This window comes from Camelus dromedarius, chromosome 10 (genome assembly GCF_036321535.1).
Source record: "Camelus dromedarius isolate mCamDro1 chromosome 10, mCamDro1.pat, whole genome shotgun sequence".
Taxonomy (NCBI): domain Eukaryota; kingdom Metazoa; phylum Chordata; class Mammalia; order Artiodactyla; family Camelidae; genus Camelus; species Camelus dromedarius.
This window is the reverse complement of record NC_087445.1, coordinates 18,997,968-19,018,640: the sequence shown is the minus strand read 5'-3', so window position 1 is coordinate 19,018,640 and position 20,673 is coordinate 18,997,968. Positions and strand designations below refer to the sequence as shown.

The following is a 20,673-nucleotide window of genomic DNA, read 5'->3' as shown; positions in this document are numbered from 1 at the left end:
TCCCTCTTTGGATCTTCTTTCTCATTTTATGCTTTACATTTACTATAATCTATATGACTGTTCAATATGTCTGCCTCTTGATCACAATTTTGAGCTTTCTGAACACAAGCATCAGTGCATCTGCTCCCCCTACTCCTCCACCCCCACCTCAACCTGGCAGGATACCAGGTGAGGGGAAGCTACTCACGAATGGTGTTTAATGTTACTTGAAACAGCTGCCATTAAGAACGTTGGCAGGTAATCCCGTAACGACTCCTTGGGGATGGTAAAGATTCCTATTCCAGGAAAATCATGGATATTACTATCAAGGGGAGTTCTTCTCCACATTTGGGAGATTGTGCATGTTTAAACACCCGGGGGGAAGAAAGCTATGGAGAATAAGTGATTAAACTTATTTAAGAAATGGAGAGAGGAAACTCTCTGGATTGTGGGAAGATCTCTAGGGAACACGGAGGAGAGGGAAGTGACCTCACATTCTCAGCACTGCTCTTCCTGAACTAAGGTTCCCTCTCTCTCAGAGAACAAATACCTTCAAAAATTTCCTTGAATGTCAGAAATATTCTAATAGGAAAATTGTTACTCTTGGAAAAACATACTGTGTTGAAGATCTTTGGTGAATAGGCTCTAACACTTTTGGCTTTGGTGATTTAAGGGCTACTCAAAATGTGATTCTTTTACCTTCCAGATGTGTGTGATCTCACTAAGGCACAAACCTGCCCTGGACCCACCTGCTCGGAGGCTTTCCTTCCTCTAGTTCCATCTTTGTTCCAATCAAGGACGATTGTCTCTGGGTGAAATGCTTGTTTAGATATTTTGTATAGTTTTCAAGGCTTTGTTCTAGCTAATTGTGCTTTATCACAAACTTGCATTTCAAAGTCCTTCTAAAGTGATTATGTACATTGAGATTTTTGTTTTGTGTTGTTTTATTTCTGGCAAAATCAGAATTATGGTACGTGTGAAATTTGTCTTTGTTCTCCTGTCTCCCCATTTAGTTGTGCTCATGTCATTTCTGCTCAGGGAGTTCCTCTTTTCCTCCCCAAGTAGTAAAGCAGAGTGATGGAGCGTGCCAATGCTGAAGCCAGGCCGCCTTGGTTTGGATCAGATTTACCCCCAACAAGCTTAAGCAGATAATTAACTCTCTGGGCCTCATTTCTTTGTTTATTCACCTAAAGCACTTAGGACAAGGCCTGGCACGCTGGCGATATTCAATGAATGTTAGCTGCCCTTGTGATCATCAAGCAGCATCATAACGGCCTGCTTTCCTCTGGCTGCCGTGATCCCTCATGTGTTGTGAACTAATAAGGACTCATGATGCTAACAGTCCCCACTCTTCCTTCTAATGTGAATGAGGACTGACCATGTGTAGGGCACTGTGGTAAGTACTAGGGATATAGAAACAACAAAGAAAAGGAGCTAAGACCCCTGCCTTCAAGATGCTCACACCTAGACATTGCAGAAAGACCAGGAAGGGCAAAAAGACCTCTAGTAGTGTGATCATAGTAATAAAATGTAATACAGTGTGTTGAATTATAAAAACGTCTTCAGAAAATTCTAGAAGGATTGAGTCATTCGTCTGGGAAGGTAGTGAAGAGCCAGGGACCTCCTTAGAGAGTAGCTGGTTTTGTGGAAGACGAGTTGGAGAATGCTGTCCAGGCAGAGAGAACACGCTTGGCAAAGGCATGGCCTTATCCACGTTGGAAAGGCAGGGAGAGATCCACAGGATAAAGTGTGGGTGAACCCTGCTCAGTGCCTGGAGATATGACCAGAAATAATTGCTTGAAGGCAGGAAACCTCTCTGCTGAATGAGTAGTGAAACCAAGATATTGTTTTTAAATTCTCCTTTGAGATACTGCGCTTTGCAATTTATTTAACTAGGACAGATTATAGTGTGAAAACACTGAACACCAACAACTGATGAATGAATAACATTACTAGGAGTGAATCACGGACCGGTGGGTGCGGGTGGAGGAGGCTAATATTTATGGAGAACAACTTATGTGCAGGCGCTATGCTTGATGAGGCACTGCCGTGTGTAAGGCAGGCCAGAACTTTTTGAAGGAGAAAGCCAACTATGATGGGAACAATTAAAATGAATAGAATAAAACAAACCATTTTATAGTGCTAAAGGTGATAACAGTCACTCTATATGTTTGTGTAGTGTTTTCATATACATTATCTTATTACAAACTCAATGTGGGGTAATTACACGATCCTCACTTTACAGGTGAGAAAAGCAAATCTCAGAAAGATTAACTGTACCAAGGATCACACAACTAGTGGAGGCAATGTTCTTGGGTGTGAAGGAGCTACAAGATTAGGGGGACTGTTGCTCTCAACTGGAGATGACAGAGAAATGTCATGCCAAATGAATTGGTATTCGTCTTCTGGAGTTAGAAGGATCTTGAAGCTTCATTTGGGCTGAGTGGTTAGAACACTGTAATCAGCTAGCAATGTCTGCCCCGAGATGGGAGGAAGGTGAGTTGTGTAAATATTATGATACCTTAGGTATGTATCTTATTTGCTCGAGCATGAATGAAGCAGGATTTAAGTCTGGTGTGGATGAAGGGAGAGTAAACAGAAAAGATTTACCACAAATTATAAAGGAGGCTGGAAGAATGTTACAGTGCTTTCTCTAAGTTAATACTGTTTTTATAACCTGGTATTGTAAATATATTTTTGAAACAAAAACACCACTTTTTTTTCTTCTTTCTTCCTTATTTCTCATCCTTCTTTCTTTCTTTTCTTCCTTCCTTTCTCTCTCCCTCTTCTTTCTTTCTGTCTGTCTGTCTGTCTGTCTGTCTTTCTTGGCATAAACAGAATAATTTGTAAGACTGAAAATTCAGGGATAGCAAGTTGCAATCAAATGTCTAACTGTGTTCTTGGGGAAGTCACACAACCAAGTTTCATCTTGATGGAAGAGGAGCCTGAGTGAGTGAGACGGTGCTATCTTTCAGAGTGGTTGTGAGAGGCCACAAATGTAAACAGAAAACCTTGACTTCAAATATAAAATGACATCAGATTCCTAAACTAAGCAGTCCTAACAGCAGGGCAAGTCAGCACCTGCTTCACCATGAATGAAAGAGGAACTTCCATCTCTCTGTATTTTTACTGCCTGCCCTCCACATTAATGTGGTACATGTGCCTGTCTTTGCTCAGCTTTCAGTGGAAAACCACTTCCCCTCTCCGTGGCCTTTAAAATGACAACCACATGTTGTTCCAGTCTTTTCTCTCAGTTTTATTTTCCAGGTCTTAACTCAGAATTGCCCTCTGGGTTTCTGTGATGGTAAGAGAATGTTTTCAATTGAAGCAAGAGTTCCTGCCAAAACGAAAGAACATGAAAACATGATTCTTCATCACATATTTGGTAAATCCCCGGCTCTCCATTTGAAAATCAGAATTTGGGGGTTAAATTACAAGAGCACTTTCAAGTGCTGCTTTAAAAAAAAAAAACCCATCTATCTAAAATCACAGGCAATCTCTGTATGAGCCCGAGTATTAAAACTGTTTAAATACAACTTACTGAGGAAGACTTTTGAATGGAACAATTTCTTTATCCATTAAAGAAGTTACTGAAATAAACACCGTAATAAATCATCGTTTAACTACTATTAGGAAATGATCTGATTACATTAGAGCTTTCTAAGTTGTGGTTGCTGTTACATTATTTCAAAACAAATTCTTTTTACTAGTGATAAGAAAAGATGACTCTCAAGTTCTTACGTGTTAAGAATGCCTTTGAAGGTACCCAGGAAATTCTAATTGTAGAATTGTTTCTTCTTTTTACCATCAATTCCTTCACTCCTGCTTATAATCAGCATGAAAGTCAGCTTGTATTTAACATGATGTAGATGTGTGCTAATGAAAACTTTAGCTTTCTTCTTCGACTCAGTCTTATGTATTTTCTTGTTACCGGGGCTTAATCTGTGTCTGAATAGAGGTGAATATCTGATGTAACCAATGGCAACAATAGCTAACATTTGTCTGGCAATACCTATGTATCAGGAATTGTGCCAGGGACTTAAATATAATATCTCACGCCTTAAATCTTAAGCAATAGATCATTTCACTAGCCCATTTTTAAAGTGAATGAAGCTGAATCTCAGAGAGATTAAAAAATTTGGGCAGGTTCTCTTACATTGACCACTTAAGAGTCGCGCTGTAAGAAGCAGCAACCTCTCCTCCTCCTCTCCACCATCTGCTCGGCAGCCGCAAAACAGCAACCATGCATGAGTGCATCTCCATCCATGTTGGCCAGGCTGGTGTCCAGATTGGCAATGCCAGCTGGGAGCTCTACTGCCTGGAACATGGCATCTAGCCCAATGGCCAGATGCCAAGTGACAAGACCACTGGGGGAGGAGACGACTCCTTCAACACCTTCTTCAGTGAGACAGGCGCTGGCAAGCATGTGCCGAGGGCAGTGTTGGTAGACCTGGAACCCATAGTCATTGATGAAGTTTGCACCGGCACCTACTACCAGCTCTTCCACCCTGAGCAGCTCATCACAGGCAAAGAAGATGCTGCCAATAACTATGCCTGCAGTCACTACACCATTGGCAAGGAGATCATTGACCTCGTCTTGGACTGAATTCGGAAACTGGCTGACCAATGCACAGGTCTTCAGGGCTTCTTGGTTTTCCACAGCTTCAGTGGGGGAACTGGTTCTGTGTTCACCTCCCTACTGATGGAGCGTCTCTCTGTCGATTATGGCAAGAAGTCCAAGCTGCAGTTCTCCATTTACCCCGCCCCCCAGGTTTCCACAGCTGTAGCTGAGCCCTACAACTCCATCCTCACCACCCACACCACCCTGGAGCACTCTGACTATGCCTTCATGGTAGACAATGGGGCCATCTATGACATCTGTCATAGAAACCTCGACATTGAGTGCCCAACCTACACAAACCTGAATAGGTTGATAGGTCAAATTGTATCCTCCATCACTGCTTCCCTGAGGTTTGATGGAGCCCTGAATGTCGATCTGACAGAATTCCAAATCAACCTGGTGCCCTATCCTCACATCCACTTCCCTCTGGCCACATATGCCCCTGTCATCTCTGCTGAGAAAGCCTACCATGAACAGATTTGTGTAGCAGAGATCACCAATGCTTGCTTTGAACCAACCAACCAGATGGTGAAATGTGACCATCACCATGGTAAATACATGGCTTGCTGCCTGCTGTACCATGGTGACGTGGTCCCCAAAGATGTCAGTGCTGCCATTGCCACCATCAAGACCAAGCATACCATCCAGTTTGTGGACTGGTGCCCCACTGGCTTCAAAGTTCATGTTAATTACCAGCCTCCCACCGTAGTACCTGGTGGAGACCTGGCCAAAGTACAGGAGGCTGTGTGCATGCTGAACAACACCACAGCCATTGCTGAGGCCTGGGCTCGCCTGGACCACAAGTTTGACCTGATGTGTCCCAAGCGTGCCTTGGTTCACTGGTATGTGGGTGAGGGCATGGAGGAAGGAGAGTTTTCTGAGGCCCGTGAGGACTTGGCTGCCCTTGAGAAGGATTATGAGGAGGTTAGTGTAGATGCTGTTGAAGGAGAGGAAGAAGGAGAGGAATACTCAAGTTAAAATGTCACAAAGGTGCTGCTTTTACAGGGAAGCTTGTTCTGTTTTAAACATTGAAAAGTTGTAGTCTGATCAGTTAATTTTTATGTAGCAGTGTATACTCTCATAGACAATTACTGACCTATGCTTTAAAACACAACACTTTGTTACAGGCCCAAGCTATCCACTTCTCTGATGGATTTGAATAAAGTATTCTGTCTTAAAAAAAAAAAAAAAAAGAAATTTGTCCAAAGTCACACAATTTACAAGTGTTGACTTCTAAATATAAGGATTCAAATATAGATACATTTTAATCCAAACCTTTTCCTTTAAATCTATTTTTAAGATAGCAGAAAATGTCCTTTACATTTAATTATAATCTTCAAGAGAGGTGGAAACCAGTTAAAATAGAAAATCATCGAGTGATAGAACTGAAATTCATAGGCTCACGCCGCTTCTGTTTGCTTCAGCAGATAGGGAACCTAGTCATGGGCGTGAAGGAGTCACCTCCGTTCCTGCCCGTCAGCAACCCTCTCCTGCCTCTGTGACTACGGTTAGCATCTTGCCTCCTGTCTTCTCCAGTGAGACTGAGCTCCCAGAAGGCAGGCAACATGTCTTGAATCTCTGGCATATGACAAGCTATCCAATTCACACGGGTAGAATGAATAGTGAATTAACGTGCAGGCAGTTAAGGCTTCTCGGTTGTCCCTCATGCAAATGTGTGATAATAAATGTTAATAAATGAAGAACTACTGAATAGTATCATTGAGTCAATTAAAGTTTTGCGTATCTTTGAATCTTGCCGCTGATGTTTATTAACCACTTGACTTAGAGTAAATCACTCAGGTTTTCAGCGCTCGGATCTCTAATCTGCTCTTTGGCAAGCTTATTTTGGGGAATTTAAATGCTATATTGAGAAAGATGCGATCCATGGAGAGGGTATTGGGACTAGATGGTGCGTTCCTAGGTTAGTTATTGTGGCCCAGAGGGAAATCATTGCTTTGGAACACCTGCACACCTTATTACTGCATGATCAGACGTGGGGGAAAGTCTACGAAAATATATTTTCTCCTATTTTGGTCAGTTAACAGTGGGCAATATCACTGGTAGGCCATCCTCTGCTGGAAGCAAAATGTGATTCACACACAACCAGGTAGGTGACCTCTTAGTATCACAGCCAAGTACAGCTGGACAATGCGTTCCACAGGGGCTCTTGTCCAAGGTGATCAATGACAGGAGTTTATTAAGATCAACAAACCAGAACTGTAAATTGTTCTCCCACTCTTTCCCTCTGCTAGTGTTTTCTCTGGGTTATTACCATTTACCACTTTCAGCAAATCAAAAGACAAAAAAGAAGAAATAAATCAGGGGAGTTGTTAGAATTGTTGGTGAAAACGTGTTATTGATGAGTGAGATGAAGTGTCCTTGGGAGTTACCACGGTTTGCTAGTCCATCGTCTTGTTCAGAAGCTTCAAAGGGGTTTTTGGTCCTGTCTCCGTGCCTCTCAAACACTCAGCCTGTGGATTGCCTGTGTTTTTCTATTCTAGTGATGATCAACGAGGGAAGCAAGATAGAAGAGGGGACAGAGAGGCTCATTAGGAACTGGTAACAGCTGCCTGTGACAAGACATCTAAAAGTAGAATGCTGGGTTCCTGTCATCTTTTTCATTGTGGTGTTTATTTGGCTGGGCTACCAGGGTATGGCGAGTGAGGGTCAGCTTAGAAGTCCATTGTGGGACACCAAACCTAAAGAGATTTCCAGTGAGAGGCTGGCTGGGTTCAGGCGACAATGTCTGTGAAACTATATGATGGAAAACAGAAACTATTGCACGTGGAGTCAGCATAAGACAAGAGAAGGGTCCAGCCCATTTTTTGTCTCTCTAAAAATATATTCGAGATAGCCATGTCTTCATGCTAAGTTCTGTCTTCTTAGCTAGTCAACTGTGCTGTTATTTTTACTGACATAGAACAGAATATTTGAGCTACCTGGGATTTTGTGCAAATTTTAAGGAATTCTACTTTGGCATAAAAATGGTGGTGCTTTGTAATAAAGGCTCCCATATTTCAGCAAGAGAAAAATAGATGGCAATTGTCTGTAAAGAGAAAAAACCAGATTCCATTTTTGAGCTCTTACTGTAGGCCAGGCCTTGTGCTCAACAAGTCCAGTACAGGCAGTGGATACAGAATGGAACTGTCCACCACATTCCTTCACACATGTTTCCCCAGGACAACTGACCTTTGGGTGAAATCAAGGGTTTAGGATGAAGCAATTTACAAATGGAACCTTCCTGGTTGATCATCATGGAAAGTATTATAATGTAGCCCAGAGAACTGAGCACTCTTGGCCTAATAAATCCAACGTTATTAGGCCCTAAGAAATAAGAACAAAGTTAAGTAAATAGAAAGAAAATGAATCTCCCTTGCAGACCGCATTTATCATTTCAGGGTTGGGGGTACAGTAGCAAATGAATCCATGGGCTTCAACTGTGTTGGATTTTAGGAGGGTTCAAGTTGCAGCCTGGGGGAAGCAGCTGACATTGAATGTTGTCTCCCTCCCTAATAGATGCTAAGGTCCACAGAGAGGCCAACCGTTCTGAGGCCCATTCACCAAATATATTCTTGTCTTTTAAACTATTTGTAAAGTTTACAGCAAATACAATGGAAGAGATGATTTTAACAGCCTTTGAAGATTGTTATGGGATTTTAGTTGACTGGTTTTCATCTTGGCTTCATAGCAGCATTTCAAGGAAATTTGACGTTGCCTGTGCCCCTGTCTACTGCAGCTGGGGGATGCTGAGGTGGGAAGGAGGGACCCTCTTTCAAGGCAAAAACCTGACAGAAAAGTTGATAAACTTCCTCCCACCCCACACAAAGTAGTACCTAGGGGAGACGACAAAGAGGGGTTTCATCTTTTCTGGGTTCTGTATTGAACTGGGTGCCCACCTAATTTAAATGTTGAAGTCTTAACCCCTCAATACCTGGGAGTGTGAACCTATTTGGAAATAAAGTTGTTGCAGATGTAATTAGTTAAGTTAGAATGAAGTCACTTACGGAATGGGGTGGGCACCCCAATCCGATATGACTGGCATCCTTATTAAAAATAAAAATTCAGATACAGACGTGCTAGTGGGCTGCCGCCCGCAGGCCTACAAGTCTTCTGCTTGCTCAGCTTCTAGACTGAAGAAAGAGCTGGGAGTCTGGGACAGAGATGTCAATATTTTAATGAAGGAGGAGGGTCTTATGTGTTTGAAGGAAAGTTCTGGAGCGACACTCCGCCGTGTGCGGCAGAGGGTGGGCAGGACATGGCAGCAGGGAGGGCAGTTAAAGGGGGAACTGATGTCAGGTGGGCTCACCAGTGACCAGGGAAACTAGCCCAAAGAACGTGCCCCTCGTTGCCCTTTGGATAAGCTATTATGGTGGAGATGTTTTGCTCCAAAGTTAGAACCATCATTAGCTGGGGCCTGGGGCAAGTATGTAGGAAGGTCAGTCAGGTGAGTAGGGTGTCGGGGAAGCAGGCACTGGTCAAGCAGAGGATGTGCAGAGAGCAAGAGAACGGCCATCTTGGTTGGTCTGACCACACACATGTGCACCAGGAGAAGGCCTATAGGGATGAAGGCAGAGATCAGGGTGATGCAGCAGAAGCCAAGGAACACCAAAGATTCCTACAGACCACCAAAGATTTCTACACACTGCCAGAAGTTAGGAAAGAGGCACAGAACAGATTCTCCTTCACAGCCCTCGGAAGGAGCCAACCCTGCCAACACCTTGATTTCAAACTTCTAGTGGCAGAGGATGATGGGCAGGACATGGTGGGGGGGGGGGCGGGGAAGGGAATTTATCAGTTAAAGGAGGAATTGATGTCAGGTGAGCTCATTGGTGACCAGGGAAACTAGCAGAAAGGCATAACCTTCCAGACTGTGAAACAGTACATTTCTGTTTTTCTAAGCTACCCAATTCGTGATACTTCGTTACAGCATCTTCAGCAAAAGACAACCTGCCACCAAAGTCTGAATTTCACCAGAGTTAAAAGACAGTCATCTGCAGGTAAGAGAGGGGACATTGAGTAGAACTGTCATAGCCTTGCTGCATGAGCCAGAGAGCAGGGTGCATGCCCTACCCCACCAGGTAAAAGTTTGGCAATACCCACCCTTGATGGGAAGCACTTCTCAGTGGTCCTAGGAAAAGCAGGTGAAATGCAGTCAGATAGAAACAATATTCCATCGTGTATAGAGATAGATTTATACCTTGCAATTTCGTGCCCAGGTAGTTGTACATGGTCCCTGCTTTTAGAGACCCCTCAGTAGCCTTATTGTGAGCTAAGGAGAGGTTCTAGGGTTTTAGGGCTGTGTTATTAATAACACCAACTTTTGCTTGTCAGTCTGAGAATTATAATTTCAGTTATTTCAAAAATTCATCTCTGTGATGATGGCGACATTGGAGTGAAATTGTGAATATGAAGATAAAAGTGTACTAAGGCTGAGAGGTTTATACAGAACTGAATTCCCATCACATGTGTCTATAAACTGACCCCTTCTCAGTCCTAGTTCAGGCCACCATCCCCTCATGCTCAGACCCTCAGTAGCCTCTCGACCTTCATCCTCAACCCATACCAATCCATCCCTTCCAGCTGTGACCAGAGTCGCCTGTCTTAAAGAGATCTGACCAGTCCACTCCTCTCCTTAAAACCACATCTCCAGCCCTCGGCATCTATCCCAACTCAGACTCCAGCTTCATTTCCTTCTCACTCCTTCTCTCTCCACAGCACTCTGTGCTGTCCTTCGTGGCAGTCCCTGGACAGGCCATGTGTTTGCATAACTCTTTTCTTTGGTTCTGGTTGCTCTTTTCTAAAATGCTCCCTCTCCCATTCTTTTCATTTTTAAATTTTAAATTCTCTTCAAATCCAAGTTTAAACACTTTCCCTGTGAAGGCTGCTCAAACCCTATGAGACAGAACAATTCTGGGCTTCTATAGGAAACTGTTCATGATTTTGAAATGACGTTCAGCATCGTGCTACAGTTGTTAGTCATATGCTTATCTGTTTCTTTCCTTGAAAATGAGCTTCCTGAGGGTAATGTCTGTACCTTGCTTGTCGATGTAAGTCCAAGGCCTAGCACAGCGTCTGATGTGGTGAGGTCATAGGAGGCTTCGAAAATCATTGACTTTGATTAGTGCATAAACAGCAGCTCACACCGGAAGAACAAGGAAGAGGCCAGTCAGGCAAGGACCTCTCCAAACTTCTAAGGATGGGCAGACTCCATCTGCAGACCTTCACGGAAGTCAGGGTGAAGGGACATATAGATGGAGTGCTTCCAAAGGCAGGAGAGTTCGATGAGGGAGTGGATGGCTTTCTAGTTTATTTTCCAGTCCCCTACAACCCTATTTCAAGGCTCAGATAACATTTTAGAAGTTCACCTAGCTGCAGGCATGGCTGAAACAATATATTCAAGGCTGTGTCTTCATCTGTCCTTCCCTTCTGCTGTCCTGTCAGTTGGCTTTATTCCTGAACATTTCTTCCAATGTGGGACATGTCAGGTTCACAAGAGAAAGGCCCCATCTAAAGGTGTGCAGGACACAGGCTGTGCAGCCTGATGCGGCAGCCCTGGTTCCAGGCTTGCACTGAGCCAGACATCTTTTACTGCAGACAGAGATTCCCATTTCCTCAGCATTTCAGCAGGAGTTCTGCTTGTCACTCTCGTGGCTTCTGCTTGAGTCACTTAGCTCCTCCTGATCAATCACTATGGCCATGCCGATACCAGTGCTCTCAGTGGCCCAGCCTGAGTCAGAGACCCATTCCCAGAGTCGGACACGGCCCCAGTCCCCTATCTAGGCTGTGGGCCCCGAGGCCAGACAGGCCACCACAGGTATCCAGTGTAATATGCAGACAGCTGAGCCCAGTTCAGGCCCATCACAGGAAATCAACAAAGACTGGCTTTTCTTCCTATTCACCCTTTTCCACAGTCTGTTTTAACCATCGTTTTTCTTGACATTTCAAAGATTTGTGAAACAATTGTTTTGCTTCTTAAATAACTTTCCAGAGGCCATTTACAGAAATATTGAAATTGGAATTTTAGAAATGCCTGATTTATACTTTGTAATCATAGATGCTAAATATCCTTTCCAATGTCTGTAAATATGACTGATAAAAATAACATTTATTTATATCTCATTATAAGACCAATACTGCTATTAAGTATCTAGTCACTAAGGACTTGCCTCTTGTATGAGATTTGGGGAAGGGTTCTCCTTAGCTCACTTAATTTTGTGTGAGAAATTTCTACAATTTTTACTCAGTTTTAATTAGGTTAAACACTGAGCATCTTCCATAGGTGAGGCCATGTGCTAAACCAAGTCATATATCTTGGACAATCAATCCCCAAGAGTGTGAGGCATAATTATCTCCAATTTACATAACTTGTTCAAGATCATACAGCTAGAAAGTGTCAGAAACCACATGAGCTCTCAGATTTATAAAACTCCACTTCACTGCAGTAAACGTCTTTCTAATGTTTTGACTTTCAAATTCGCAGATTTCCACTTCATGTATTTCTGAATTAGTAAGTCATTTTCTGCTTTGAAAACTATTTGTTTTATCTCTGGGTTTTCATAAAAAAGAAAAGGAGCCAAGAAATTAAAAAGTGAAGGGAAAGAGAAATTTGTGGCATATTTTCCATCGAACAACACAGGCCTTAAACTTTCCTATGAGGTAAGGAAAGCAGCTGGTGTGAGACTTGAAAAGGAAACGGCCAGGAGAGCCTTCTTGCTGGCACAGGGATAAAAACATCGTGGTGGTGGAGACAAGGAAATGCAGCCTTGCTGGGGAAAACTATGACTCATGGTTCAGACAGTTGCCTCCAAAAACCTGAAGAGAAAATAGCCTCTGTAGAGTCTGACAAGGGAGCAGATGGGAATTTCCTGCCACTCTCCTTAGAGAAAGAAAGAAAAGTGCTTTCCTGAATGGGCGAACATGGAAGGGAGACAGACTTCTTGAGGGAAGGGAGCAGCCCCTCTGCGTGTGGAAGGTCCTCATGAGCACTTGCAGCAAAGCCAGGAGCTAGAACCCCTGGGCCAGAGAACTCGCGGTGCCCTCTCTTCATCACAAGATCAGCGCTGTGTTGTTGGGTAAAATGAACGTTTTGGGAGTAGATGATTACAGATAGTTAAGAGTATGTTCTCTGGTTCCAAATATGTCTTTGTTCTTTACCAACTGTGAACTTGGGCAAGTTATGTAACCTTACTGAGCCTTGGTTTTCTATGTGTAGAAAGGAGATAGTAATACTTTCCTCTTAGGAGAGAGAAATAATTTCCTCTCAGGAGGGAGAAATACTTTCCTCTCAGGAAGGTTAAACAAGATGGCAAATATTTACAACACACTTAAGCAGAGTCCCTTGCAGGACGAAATGTCCTTAGGAAATGTAGCTGTTACTGTTGTGTTCGCATTATGCTATTATTGCAAATATATGCATTATAAAGACAACCATAGTTGCCTTGATGGTTCCTCAAGAAATTAGAGTTACCATATGATTCAGCAATTCCACTTCTGGGTTAAACTTGTGTATTTATTTATTTTTTATTTTTATTTTTATTGAGGTATAACCAGTTTACAATGTTGTGTCAATTTCTGGTGTACAGCACAATTCTTCAGTCATGAATATACATATATTCATTTCACATTCCTTTTCACTGTAAGCTACTACTAGATATTGAATATGTTTCCCTGTGCTATACAGTATAAACTTGTTTATCTATTTTATATATACCAGTCAGTATCTGCTTATCTCGAGCTCCCAGTTTGTCCCTTCCCACCCACTTCCCGTGTATTTATTTAAATTACCCCCATTCACTTAGATCTTGAGGTCTAAAACATAACTAATGCAATAAATTCAGCTTACCATAGTCAATTAAAGGTTTAGAAAAAAATTCAAATACCTGAGATTCAAACATATGTTTGTACACCCATGTTCATAGCAGCATTAATCACAATAACCAAAAGGTGGAAGCAACTCAAATGTCCATCAGTGGGTGAATGGCTAAACAAAATGTGATATATACATACAATGGATTATTATTCATCCATAAAAAGAGAAGAAATTCTAATGTATGCTACAACATGGATGAAACTTGGAGACATTATATTAAGTGAAAATAAGTCAGTCACAGATGGATGAATACTATGTGAGTCCACTTATACGAGGTACCTAGAGTAGTCAAATTTACAGAGACAGAAAATAGAACGGTGATTGCCAGGTAGGGTAGGGCTGGAATGGAGAACTAGCATTTAATATGTACAGAGTTTCAGCTGGAGAAGACAAAAAAGCTCTGGAGTGGAATGACGGTGATGGTTGCACAACTATCTGAATGTACTTAGTGCTACAAAACTGTACAGTTAGAAATAATTAAAATGGTAAATTTTATATTATGTATTTTTACCACAGTAAAAGAAAAAAAAATAGTTTCTTTGTCCACTGAACTTCGTATTCCACAACGGGAAATGCAGCCGGTGCAGGGATGCAATGTGGAAAGTGCTCTGGGCTTTTTCAGAGTTTGAGCACATAAGGATATTGATGAACTTCTTGGACAACCTTTTAAAATATGAAAGACTATTGCAAATGTGACCAAAAAAACTCTCAAAATCTAACTTCTGACAATGTTGAACTTAAACTGTAAGATAATTTTTCCTTTCTAGGGGCCTATTGACTTAATCTTATCTTGGAATCTTATTAAGAGATCTTTGGAAGTCAAAGTACATGGATTCTGACAAAGGGATACAAGATGCTTTGGCTCCATTTTACTTATTTATTTTCATATATACTTTTAAGAGCTTTAGTGAAGTATAATAGAAATCTAATTAACTGTACATATTTAAAATGAACACTTTGACTGTTTGTGACATACATGTATACTCCTGAAACCATGACACAACACAGAAAACACATTCATGTTCTCTCAAAAGTTTCCTCATGTCCCTTTGTAGTTTCTCCTTCCATCTCGTTCCTCACTACCACTGCCCCCATCTGCAGGTAACCACTGATCTGCTTTCTGTCATTACAAACTAATTTTCCTTTCTAGCATTTTGTATAAATGGGACAATACAAGATGTACTGTATTTTTTGCCTGTCTTCTTATATTCAGCATAATTAATTCGAGATTTATCCATGCTGTTGTGTGTATCAGGGTTCACTCTTTTTTTTATTGTTGAATAGTATTCCATTATATCAATACACTACAATTTCTTTAATCATTCATTTAGGATGGGCATTTGAGTTGTTTCCAATTTGGGGTTATTACAAGTAAAGCGCCTTTAAACATTCATATATGACTCTGTGCATAAAACATGCTTTCCTTTCTCTTCAGTAAATAACTGAGTGGAATGGGTAGGTCGTATGGTAGGCGTATATTTACCTTTTTTAGAAACTGCAAAATGGCTTCCCAAAGTGATTGTACTGTATTTAATTCCACCAGCAGTGTCTGAGAGTTTCAGTTGCTCTACATCTTTGCCAATGCTTGATATGGTCAGTCTTTAATGTTAGCCGTTCTGATAAGCATGCAGTGGTGTCTCATTGTGGCTTTAATTTTGCATTTCCTTAATGACTAATGATGTTGATCATCTTTTCCTGTCGTATTAGCCATCTGTGTATCTTCTTTGGTGAAGTATATTCAAATCTTTTGTCTATATTCTGTTGGGTTGTTTCACTATTATTGAGTTTTAAGAATTCTTTCTGTATCAGTGTAAATCCTTCATCATATTTGTGACTTACAACTATATTCTCCCAGTCTGTGGGAGAAGGTCTTTTCATTTTCTTAAGAGGCTCTTTTGAAGGGGGGGGGTCTATTTTTTTCTTTCCTAGGCTAATTGTTGGGGGAGGGTGTTATTTAAATAACTCATGTTGGCTTTCCCCAAAATGCCCTACACAGGGAATTAGAAGGCAAAGCAGGAATTTTGAAACAGGATGCCAATTGAAGCCAGATTTACTGATTTGATGGTAATTGTTTGATGGGAACAAGATTCTGGAGTACTATCCATCAAGTCAATTAACAAGTTAATCAACTTTGTCCTGCTAAATTAAAGAGTATATTTCTCTGCTGGAAATTCTAATCTCAGAGTTTGATTGTTTTAAACTATTCTAAGAGATTTTAGACAGTTAAACTGATGTTTGTAAAGCAACAATTAATGTTGAGAAAAAAAGGATAAGTTCATAAAACAGTTTCCTTTTCATGCTCACTAAGCATTGGTCTAATAGATTTAGAGAAAATGCTTGCAACTGGCAAGGTCTGGTTCTGGGAGCCCTTCACATTCCGACTCCACTACCGGCTACTGGCTCTTTGTGTTAAGTCTCACAGCCAGACTAGTCAAAACAGAATTTTGTATTAATGAGGGCCCTGCCTTCTGTGCTGGGCAGACGTCAAGTGTGTCACATACAGAACTTGACCAGGATGGCTGGTAGACGTTCATCAGAAAGGGTGGCTATTGTAGGTCCTCATGTAACCAAATGGGCTCCTGTGTAATCAAAAACCATTTCCATTATCTGATCTAAACCACAAAAAAATCCATGAAGAAGGCTTTAGAGTTTCCGTGTACTTATTTGCTATTCATATTTCTTTGGTATAGTATTAATTCAAATTTATCACCCATATTTTTGTTGGGTTGACTATTTTTATCGTTGAGTTTTGAGAATATTTTTAATATATTCTGTGCACAAGTCCTTCATCAAATATGTGAATTTTGATGAAAATATTTGTAAATATTTTCTCCCAGACTGTAGCATGTTCTTTTCATTTTCCTAAGAGTATTTTATGAACAAATCTCTGCATCAGATATATCTGAGTACCTAAAAGTGCCTAATGACACACAAAGTGCCTAAATATCAGCTTTGTTAACTGCAAAAAAAAAAAAAAGCAAACCATGCAAATGTAGACTGATATTACCCTATATCCACATGTCCATATGGTGAGGCAATATTTATGTATTTATGTTAATCAAAATGTTCACCAGGGCCTTCTAACTGCTTAAGAGCTAGATAAAACTGCTCAACCCCCTAATTCGAGCCTGTGGAAGCAGAGTGTCCTCTTCACGGTTTCTTTGGATTCCCAAGGTTAGAGGTTGCAGAGGGCAGGGAGTGGCTCTTTCGTCATAGCTCTGCCTTCTGTCCCCATAATTTGGTTCATGTCTGGCTGTCGAGCCCCCTCTGCTTATTTTCCCATACTATTTCAATCCTGGACATCCTATGATGTCTACACATGTGGAGACTTCGTGTGGGCAGCCATCTCTACTGAAGATTTGTGGGAGAGGGAGGAGACAGTTTCACCACATCAAGCTGCATGTGAGACATAGTTGTTCTTAAAAGTCCTTTATTTGCCCCCACTAGAAATTTTTCACTGCTGCCTTACTCCAGGGCGCATCACAGCTCCAAGACTACCCGGTGTGTTTCTCTCGCTTTCCTCCTCAAAAACAGACACACAAAAACGTGCTATTGGTGCTGTACTGTCTTTTGTGTTGCCACACCCACAACCTCAAATCTCACCTTGTATCTCAAGAGGCCCATTCGATATTTTTCTAAACCACAAGTGGTTTTTTGTGAGGTATTCAGATGCCAGCTGTAATAATTACTTTACTCCTCATATGTAGCCATCTGTGTAGATATGCCACCTCGTATGAAGCATAGCTGTTTAGCATGTGCAAATACTCACACATGGCGTTCGAGGTTGGCCTCCCTGATTCTTATTGGAATTAATATTATCATTTATCTTCTACAATGGACCAATTTTTGATATTCTGGATGAGCCAACATGCTCAGCTGTGGCACAGTTATTTATTATTCTGGAGAAGAAGTCATTCCTCTGTCCTTCTGGCCACTACCCCCCACCCCGGCCACCTCCAACACATACACAGAGCAGGACTTTCCAGGGCTGCCCCAGCCTCTGGGCTTCTGGACCAGTTTCACTCTGTGGCCCAGAGAAGGCAGTGGGCAGTCGGAGCTCATTGCTGAGAGAGACTTCTTAAGCATTGTCGGCAGCCTTAAGTAAGTAGGCCGTGGGGCCCAGGCCAAAGTTCACAATAGCTTACACCTGGTAAGAGGTAAATGTATGCATGCACTAGTAGAATGAGTAAGCATTATGCACACTACGCATGCGCCACTAGCATTCTAAAAGGTCAAGTGCGTACACTTGAGGCGCATGCGCACCACCCACTTGTACTGCAATAAACTACTGCTTTGCTCTATGTCCGCTCCTCGCGCATTATGTCGGCTCTTCGAGCCTTCTTCCAGTTGGGCAGCTCACCTCCTCGAATCTCTCTTCAGCCTCCCTCAGCTAACAAGCATCCTCTCGGCTACTCTAGGTGAGCCTATTACTCTGCATTTCTATGTGCTGATCTTGTTTTTGACTCGTAGGCAAAAGGAAGCACGGCTGTGGAGGGGCTTTTGGCAGAGTTGGGGTGTGGAGCCACAGACTCTTGGGAAGAGAGGGGAAATTGTCCTATGGGGACGTTGACTGGTTTGGGAGGACAACACCTGCAGACCCACCAGGATGGCACTTCTTTGTCCCACAGCTGGTGCATTTCCCAACTTGAGTCAGAAGGGGGAGCCCCCGAGTTCACTGACTGCACAACAGTGTCTTTTCTGAAACTCTTGGCTTAACATTTCACCTCAAAACTGAATCTCTTAAAGGGAATGCAGACTCCTGCACTGCCCTAGAGGAAAACTCCTAAACACAAAAATGTTTTATATGATTCTTCCCCTTGTGCTTCTTTTTAAACCTCCACCTACTAGCTCTGTGACCTGGGCATAGTTACTAAACCTCTCTGAGACTTGAAGTTTCTGACCTGTGAAAAGCGATAATGAAATTGCACCTACCTGAGGGCTGCTTGTGAAGAGGACTAAATCGGACTGGGTGGCAACTGCTAATGACAGGGACAGTCGTAATAATTCAAGTTCCCAAAGGGTTCAGTACAAAGACAGAACCCCAGCCATGCTGGCCAGGTGCCCAAGGAGCTCCTAGGGAAACTTTATTTTCCCAGGGTAAGCCCTGGAATAATTTAGTGCCTTCTCTCTCCCACATGACTTTCTCTTTCTCTCGTGCTTCCCTGTTTTCCACTTGGCCTGAAACGACTTAATCTGCTGCACCTATCTTGGGTTTGGCTTTAGAGAGTCTGTAGCTTCAGAGATGAAGAGCAGATAGGATCGCCCTGGAATTCAGTATGAACAGGGAACGGGCAACCCTGAGCAGACACACTTTTCTGAAAAACAACAGGGGGAGAAAACCTAGCCTGATGGCAGGGGTGTCTAGCAGAATTCTTTCTCCCCCTTAGTGTCTGTGTCCCAGAAGGAGACAGAATCCGCCCCCCCCCCCAGCTCTCCTAAGACCATCCCTTAGATCTTGGCCATCCCATGAAGCGTACCACAAAGGGATTGCCACTTAGCAGAAGTGCCTGGGACTCCTCACCCTTAGGCTTGCTAGGGGTGGGAGTAGGGGGGGTGGATTGTTGGGGGAGGCAGACAGTGGTACAGAAATATTTTTAAATCCTGTCGGGGGTGGCGGAGGGAAGCAGAGCATCTTTCAGATAATAGGGGTGAGTTTAGGGCAAGCACAAGAGCTGAAATATTCTTCTGGTTACCCTGACAGCCAGTCAGATTTTAACGTTAGGGCCAAAGGGCCTGGGGCACAGAGTAGAAGCAGTGGTCACCCCTTGTTCTAGCTCCAAAGCCACCTACCTGCCTCTCCCATTTTAATTCTGAAGAGGCTCAGGCCACATCTATTTTCCTAAAACCTGGCCCCCTTGTCATCTTTTACCTTGTATATTCCACATGGCTTCCTTGTAATTTTAAATTCCTTGAAGGCAGAGGGCAGAAATCATACTAATTTGCAGGCTCATTTTCCAAAGAACATCTAATAGGTGCTGTGCAATTTTTAATATGGATGGTTACATAAATCAAGTTGAAATGAAGACCTCCATGTTGATGTTTCCTTTGTAAATAATTTATTTCCCAAGGTAAAAGTTTAAATAAATAAATAATGCATAAATTAATAATAATAAAAAAGCTTGAAGTCTTTAACTGTCCTTTCAAGTCCAATGCATTGACTGTCAGTCACTTAAAGAGCCACCGCTGGTTGAAGAACCTGACATCATTGTCAGCATTGTCCGTTCCCAGAGCCACAGGTGGGAGATCTTCAGTCCTGAAGGCATTCTGTAAGACTGTTAAGGAAGGAAAAATTCCTGAGGATTTCCGCTTGGACTACTGTCCAGGCACAGCCGCTGTATTCCTTGGACTTCAAGTACTGCACGATCTTTAAGTAATACATCCTTAGGTGAAGGATGGTCATGTCTCCCCTGGTGAAGTTTTTCTCCTTCATTATTTCCGCCAGGATTGTCTCCACATGGTCTATCCGCACATCGATTTCTACAAGGAGATCCTCAATGATGGCCTTATTCCAGCCAGTGCTTGAGAAATCTCTTCTGAAAATACCAAAGATCTGCTGGAGCATCTCATAGATGACCAATACGGCATCTTCCTTCTGGAACTGCTGGGGTTGCTTAATCTCCTCAGGGACGTCAAAGTCCATCCTGTCCTTGAGGCAATACTGAGGGATTCCAGGCATCTGCCGCAGGAGATTCTTACATGCCAAGTTGCTGCTCCTTTGTTGGTACCGAAGCAAGTTGTAGTTCACGGAAAGAGCTGTGGTGGAGAAACACAATAGGAGAGCGATTTGGAGGATGCACCTGTCGATCATGATGAAAACAGCAATAGTGATCTGTTCTACCACCTGAACAAAGATGCTGAAGCAAAGGCTTCAAGAGTTTGCAGAGCGAATGTCCTTTCTTCATGAGCATGGGCTATTTATACAGGATGTAAAGGCCCTCTACTCTTTGTATTTCATAGGAATTTCCCAGTTTCAGTTCTCCCTTTCAGTTTTCCTATGTCATTTGAATAAATCAGAGGTCTCTAATACTCTTTTTCTTTAAGCTCCTTACTATTTTATTTTGTAGATGTTAGAGGGAAAAAAAGATATACAAACTGTGAGAATTTCTGATGTTTTGTAAAGTCTCAATGAATTGCTAAATGCTAAAGAAAAAATAAGCCAAACTATTTGAACTTGCTTATTAGAGGGGTTTTTGGTTTGGCAAAG

The 20,673-nt window shown here is 42.2% G+C and overlaps 1 protein-coding gene and 1 pseudogene across 1 annotated transcript; one reads left to right on the top strand and one right to left on the bottom strand.

Annotated features, from left to right (window-relative positions):
- The first annotated feature begins 4,222 nt into the window (after positions 1–4,222).
- LOC105095967 (tubulin alpha-1C chain-like) lies at positions 4,223–5,701 on the top strand (annotated as a pseudogene).
- A 13,812-nt stretch (positions 5,702–19,513) lies between these two features.
- IFNB1 (interferon beta 1) lies at positions 19,514–20,352 on the bottom strand. Its single transcript, XM_010988144.2, has one exon. It carries the CDS (start codon positions 20,275–20,277, stop codon positions 19,717–19,719), a length of 561 nt encoding a protein of 186 aa, XP_010986446.1. The 5' UTR covers positions 20,278–20,352; the 3' UTR covers positions 19,514–19,716.
- Positions 20,353–20,673: the final 321 nt, after the last annotated feature.

Bases quoted from the DNA above. Each gene is read 5' to 3' on its own strand.
- IFNB1 (XM_010988144.2), bottom strand. From the start codon at position 20,277: ATGATCGACAGGTGCATCCTCCAAATCGCTCTCCTATTGTGTTTCTCC.